At 44.0% G+C, this 7,027-nt stretch overlaps 1 protein-coding gene across 2 annotated transcripts; it reads right to left on the reverse strand.

The window, feature by feature from the left end:
* Nucleotides 1–1,635: 1,635 nt before the first annotated feature.
* On the reverse strand, nucleotides 1,636–6,642 carry LOC117492930 (protein phosphatase 1 regulatory subunit 29). Of its 2 annotated transcripts, XM_034143360.1 has the most exons (3): nucleotides 6,293–6,642; nucleotides 3,683–5,702; nucleotides 1,636–3,616 (listed from the first exon to the last, which is right to left on the reverse strand). In XM_034143360.1, exons 1-3 carry the CDS (start codon nucleotides 6,632–6,634, stop codon nucleotides 3,201–3,203), a joined length of 2,778 nt encoding a protein of 925 aa, XP_033999251.1. In that variant the 5' UTR covers nucleotides 6,635–6,642; the 3' UTR covers nucleotides 1,636–3,200. The 2 variants fall into 2 exon arrangements, with proteins under 2 accessions (XP_033999251.1, XP_033999250.1); XM_034143359.1 differs by having other exon boundaries at nucleotides 1,636–5,702.
* Nucleotides 6,643–7,027: the final 385 nt, after the last annotated feature.

Consider the following 7,027-nt stretch of genomic DNA (forward strand, 5'->3'; position numbering starts at 1 on the left):
TTTTATTATTATTATTTAATTATGTCCTGTTTGTAATTTGATAATTCAGATGGTAAGTTAATCAAACCGGATGTTATCTGTTTTATCCAAAGCTGTCCCGTGCAGTGACAATTGAAAATATAATGACATTTGGATTCTCTATGATTATCTTGTGGTCATTTTGGCAGAAGGCTTTCAAGTGATTATCAAGGTTGAGAAACACAATATCCTCCAAAACAATTGCACTCATTTGAGCGATTGTGAAACGGTGTTCATTAAATCATTGGCACTTCTCCCTCTATCGGGTTCTTTGTTGGGCTGGTAATGCTGTGTCATAATAAAAATCAATACAAACCAATCTGTGAATAACATTTGAGCAGAAGAGCAGTTGCACATACATTCGTACCCCCTGAAAATCAGTTTCCTGGCAAATATGTGTGTGTTAAATATATTAATTAAAATAGAAAATGTATTAAATAAAAAAATCCTCCATCAAAACAGTAATACCAGGGATTTCCTGTCAAATAGATCATGTCAGATAGATGAACATTAATGGCAGCTGTAATGATGAGCAATCCTGATATTACTGAACATTTCTAAATTTGCTGAAACGCTTATCCTCAGTGTCCATGTCTGTAAACGTATTATGGCAGTTGAGGATCTGGGAACCAATTTTCTTCAGTGGGATTGAGAACTCCAAAGAAAATCCTTTCTTCTGATTTGTCAATCACAGTAAAACAAGCTCCTTTGGAAACGTTCTTATCTCAGGTAATTGGAGACGAGTGGGAGACATTTCCAAGACTGTCTGTTCATCACATGGTGCTTTATCATAAAAAGAAGGCGGATAAGGTGGTGCATCCCAGAAACGCGATTTTTAAAAGGTGACCATGAGGCTCTTGAATCCATCAATTGTAAACACTCACATCAGAACACTGACTCCAAGGGGCGATGACCTCTGACCCTGACGGTATGCACACATCTTTATAAGACAAGGAAAAGGAGACAGAGATAGATTCATGAAAACAAAGAGAGAGGGAGAAAAACACAGATCAATATGGGGGGGGGGGGATCATAACACACCACCCTTCCATTTTTGCATACTCAGTCCGGTTCAACCTGGATTTTTTCAGTGCATGCTAAAAAAGTTAACAAGCATTGTTGATACGTGTTGAACAGACCCTCATCCTATTACCTTTGCCTGTAAAGAAGGGCAATTTCTTACTGTTACTATCTGATCAAACACAACAGGAAGTGTCTCATGCTGAACCATCGGAACTATGGGAGCAGGGAAGGTAGTGGGAGATGGATCAAAACACACCATCCACAGAAAAGGAGTGAGATAAACAATGTTGAATAAAGCCCTGAACAAAAATGTGGAGCAAGGACCTCTGATTCAGTTTTTCACATTTTTCGGGTATGATCTCAGATTGTGTATGTCAGCAGTTGAAGCAAAAATCCAAAGGCTATACAGCACTTTGGGAAAGCAGGATGCCTTTTGCCAGAATGCCTGTCAATAACACTATCATTAGGAAAATCACAAGTACATAGTTTTATAGAAAAGGCCAGATGGGTGGATAATACTATACAAGAATGGAGATTAGATTATGGCTGTGTTAGCAAGAGGCACTGCACTACTGTGGTATGTATGTCTGAGCATTAATGGACAATTATATTAACATTGTTGAGATTTATACATTTGTCCATGCCTTTAATAATCTAGTATTGTTTAGACTCAAACAACCAGCCAATAGACAATATATGACAACTATTAATTTAGGTAAATTTGGGCACATACAATATATTCTGACAAGGCATGCCAATACCCACTTACACTAACCACTGTGTACCACACAGCCACACACACACACAATCAGGAGGCGTAAAGTGCGAGCGAGCATGCCTGTCACAAGTTGGCTAATTAAGTTATCAATAGACAATCAATAGCATTGATTTCGAGAAAAGAACAGACATGTTGGCAGTAATTAGAAGTGTCCTTTCCCTCTGTGCCTCATCCCGTTTTTAATATTAGGGAAAGGATTTGGAATGTACTCCAGTGCTTACATTGAATGGTGCAAATAGATTTCCTCATAACCTGCTTGTAATCTACTTACATTCACAGTGGCTGCAGAAAAAAGATATTTATATCCTTGCTTTTTCTTTCTTTGTTCTCTTAAATCCTCACTTTCAATTTCTCCTGTTCCATTGTCACGTATATTACATGTTTTCTATGGGGATTGTGTGAGCTCATCTGTCACATGGTTAAATCGTTCTATTGTACAGGTAAGTAGCATTTAAATATATTCATAAATACAAATAATGTTGCCTTCTGTACTTCAAATCACGCATTCTGATCATTACATGGGCAAATGCTGTTTAGAACAAATAAGGATTTGCAGGACAACATTCTTTACACCACTCATTGAACCATGCAAGAGTGTTAGTTGGAAAGATGTGTTGAACACTTCAGGGTGAAATTAAAGTATTATTTTAGGCAAAGGTACCACTTGAATCTCTTTCTCCCTCACGTTTTCCTTATGATGCAGGACCTTAAAGCCCTCTTGACTGCTTTCTCGCTTTTCTCCTTTCTTTCTGTGTGACAGACGCTATTGACGTGCAAATACCTCATCCGCATGAAAAGAGATAGGGTCTGCATTTGACAACTGTGTTCACTAAACGGCATGCTGTCACTTGACAACAGAGCACAGATCCCACCATCCATAGTCTCCCTTTGCCTCGAAGTCGAAACATATCCCAGGGCAAATTGACACAGCACCCAAAACCAAATAGGAAACAACATCTTGGATCACAACAGCTTATAATGAAGGATATCAGCATTTACCTTCTGTGATTATCCATAGATGGAAATGTGGCACTGATAAAGACGGTCCATCTGATCACTGAAAAGTACAGTTTTACACAGTTGGAAATGCTTTCTGTGCTATAAATAAAACCCACAAACACTAAATGAGAATGATCCAGAAATAGTGCTACAACAAAGTGTAAAATAAAACACCATAATGATTCTCGAATCCCAGGCACAGTTTCACAGTCCTTGCTTTAGCACAATATTCTATACACCTAGCATGCCAAAAAACATAACAAAGGCGACGTTTTGTCCTCAATGTTCTCTACATTATCCTCATATCCTTTCTCTAGCCCACAGGCATGAAAGGGAATTATCCAAACCATTTTTCCCACAATGCCTATCTCTGGTCCCAAAGTCACAACTTCTGCTGTGCGGACACCCCTTTCCAGTAATCAAGGATGTCATGCAGGTCCTCGCCTTTAGCGAACTGCACCTTTTTTCTAAGGGCGTTTCCGGCCGTCACATAACAGGCCTCATCGCGCTGGCCTTTCCGGTAAGGACGAAAACGCTCCCAAATCCGCAGTGAGCTCTCTGAGGAGTACTCTGGGCTGGAGGAGTAGCCGGAATAACTGGAATGGTGGCGGGCAGGCGAAAGCTGGGAGTAAGATGCTGCATCCCTGCGGGAGCGCGTCAAGGGCTTTAGGAAGGAAACCCTCTGGGCTGGGGAGCCTTGGTGGGAGCCTTCATAATACAGAGCTGGGACGGAGTGGCGGTGCTCCGAGCAGTGGTAGTCCTGCTGCACCTCCAGCTGCTGCTGCTGCTGCTGCTGTTGTTGTTGTTGTTGTTGGTGTATTTTCTGTTGTTGATGGTAATGGTTTTGCTTCTGGTTGTCCTGATGTTGGGCACCTACACCACCACTGTCACAACCACCACCACCCCCTCCACCGCAGCTCCCACTCCCCACTAAGGGCAGCCTTTCAAGGGGCTCCCCACAGCCCACGGGACTGGCTCTGTCTTGGTACTGCGGCTGTTTACAGCCATCTGGGCTCCGAGGCTCAGAAACTTCCAGGCTATACACCCTAGCTCCTCCGCGTTCCCTGTCCCGACCCATGGACCCACAAGAGGTGGTGCTGGACTGTTTCTTGACAGAATTTGCTATAATCACAGCCGCATCTGCACTCATTTGCCGCTGGATGGGACGTACAGCAGAGGCTGGTGGAGGAGGCCTGTAGGGGGGACTGACGATGAAGCCACCACCACTGATCCCTGGGCGCTCACAGAGAGGGGCATTCAAGGCAGGGAGTGGAGGTGGAGGGGGTATTTTGGTGGGAGCACTGACTTGGCACGAATCTGACAACCCTTGGGAGAGTGGGATTAGGCCACGAGTCAGAGAGGACGTGCTGGTGGGGGGAGGGGAGGTGCGATTGGAGCAGGCTGTAGGGTTATTAGAGACCCCTGAAGCAGCGACTGCTGCCGCATCCAGCTTCAGTGCATCGATGCAGTTGTTTATGATCTGGTTAACCTTGTCCACCTCCATGGCAATAGTGGAAATCTCAGATGCAGAGCCACGTCCGTCATCATCCGAGTCATCTCCTATATCAGTTCCATCATCGTCCCTCATGTCCATCCCTACATGACCACCATCTCCCAATCGCTCCATCCCGGCCCCACCAGTTCTGACATCCATATAGTTTCCTTTACTTGTAGCAAGGGCCTCTGAAAAGGCAGTAGCCATCTTTTCCACTTGTGGGATGGAGGAAAGTCTGGAGGAACTGGTGTTTGCTGAGTGGAGCATTCCCGAGCTAGAGGATTGGGACATGGGAAGTTTGCCTCCATGGTGGTGCTGATACTGGTGATGTTCTCTGGACTGCTCCTGAAGCTTGTGGACTGCCATTGGATCATTTGCCACTGCTGCGGCCACTTCTGGTCCATAGCGCATTTCTAGTATAGTTTTCTTGACACAGATGGACTTCCTCTTGTCGTCATGCCTCCGTTTCTTACGAAGACAATAGTAGACTAAGCCTAAAATAATGAGCATGCCAAAAAGGCAGCCCACAATGGTCATGATGTAGTGAGTAGTGGTGGAAGGTGTGGGGAGCAGGTCATCTTGATTTTGAGCCCGAGTGGCAAACTGGAGGCAGGTGTGGTTGTAACGTTGAGAGTTTCGTATGGATGCTACACAGAAGGTATAATTGGTGTGTGGCTTGAGCTTGTCGAGGGTAATCTTCTCCTTCTTGTTCTTCAAATTCATAACGTCAGACACATATGTGTGGTTGTATTGTGTAAGAATATACATTTTGCTGTAGGGCCTTGGAATCTGTACAAGGAGAGAGGCTGACGACAAAGAGACATGATGAAGCTTGATACTGGGACTGTTTTCAGAAGGGGGGGTGGTCAGATAGTTTGGCCCAATAGCCCCAAACATATCTGGTCCGATCCCGGAAGGACCATCCAGATCTGGTGGGAGTGAAGTCATCCCTGGAATCATCACTCCATCTTTGCAGTGATGGTTCAAAATGTTTTTAGCATTTCGACCAGCATGGCCAGCGGCGATGAGTAAGGGGTAGCCAAACATTTCCCGGGGCGTCTCACACTGGAGGCGGTCGTAGGTGTGCGTTACATTGTTGAAGGACTCCAACCAGATGAGGAAGCTGTAGAGCTCACAGCCGCAGTGGAATGGGTTTGCTGCCAGTTCACACACCATGAGTCGATTGAGATCCGTGAATGTGGATGGGTCAATGCGGCCAAGTCTGTTGGAAGACAGGTCAATGCTGCTGAGGCTAGGGCACTCCCAGAACGCATTGCTGTCAATAACTTCAATGAGGTTGTGCTGGAGGAAGAGGCATTGCATCCGCCCGAGTCCTCTCATCATACCCTCAGTTAAGTTGGTAATCTTGTTGTAACCGAGCTGGAGAACCTGAGAAAAAAACACAAGGGAGCATTTGATAATTTAATTCGTTTTTAGATTTTCTTCAACATAAGCACGTATACATATGGGGAAATGGGCTTCTGTTGACAACCCATTTGATTGTCTAACTGTGTCCGGTTGACTATTTAAGCAAGTAATGTTTCATTTGTTAAGTTGTTCTGCCAATCATTGAGGTTGTGTACTTTAACTAGGAGATCTGGAGAACTTATAAGTATAACACATTAGTACACTCAACCCTATGACTGAGTGGTTAGTTTAATTATGTCTGCAACTCAAGTTATTGAGGAACATTTTATTACCATCACTCATAATACTCCTCAATAATCTTGGTCTCCCTCTTATGCATTTTCATGCGTTCAGCTAAAATATCCTTACAATTAACTCAGTTTCATAATTAACGAGAACAATTCACTGAAATGTAGTTATGGAAGTCATTATTTACAATAAATCGAATCAAGCTCAAGCTGTTACAGTAGCTGTCGTAAAGTGAAAGTCCTAGACTCAATATAAGGTGTAATGCATTGTGTACTATATTATAGTGTTCAGCTCAAAGCTTTTATCATTCATTCCTCCTTCACCTGTAGGTTGGCTTGTCCTGCAAAGGCTCCATCCTCGATATGGGTGATTTCATTCTTGGTGAGGTTGAGGTCAGTCAGGTTGGTGAAGCGAAACATAGAGGTGAAGAGCACAGCTTTCAACTTGTTCTCATTCAATCTCAAGTCATGGACAGTGTTGTTGATGTGCTGGGGGATTGTCTCGTACGGCGGCTGGTTCTGACTGCAGATAGCAAGCCACACATAGCCTTTGTCCCCCTCAATGAGCCAGCAGTCTCCATTGACCATGTGGGGAAAGTGGGAGAAGAGTAGGAGGGAGGGGACAATAAGAAAAAGAAGAGTGGAGGTGGTAAAAGCACCCTGCATGATGCCGGTGAAAAGAAATCAAAGAGAGGAAGCTAGAATATATAGGAGAAAATGTTGGGGCAGGCAGGAAAGGAGGTTGTTTTGTTGGAGAAAGGGAAGCAACAATGGTTGCTCGGAAAGGATTTCCAAAAATGAAAAGGGTCCGGGCTGGTTGCTGAAAAAGGGGTGAAGGCTTCACAATGCCAGTCACAGCTGTATGGTCATCTTGGTGATTAGCAGGGGATCCATGTTATGTCATATCTTGTTGGGCTGCAATGTGGGGTGACACAGCTTGTCTTCATAGTCTCTCCTTCAGCTTCAGCTGTGACTCACGCAAGTGGATGGAACCTTGGAATAGTGGAGAATCTAGAAAGGGAATAAAAAAAGAAATATGAGAAGAAAGTAAAAGCAAAA

This window comes from Trematomus bernacchii, unplaced genomic scaffold, assembly GCF_902827165.1.
Source record: "Trematomus bernacchii unplaced genomic scaffold, fTreBer1.1, whole genome shotgun sequence".
NCBI lineage: Eukaryota > Metazoa > Chordata > Actinopteri > Perciformes > Nototheniidae > Trematomus > Trematomus bernacchii.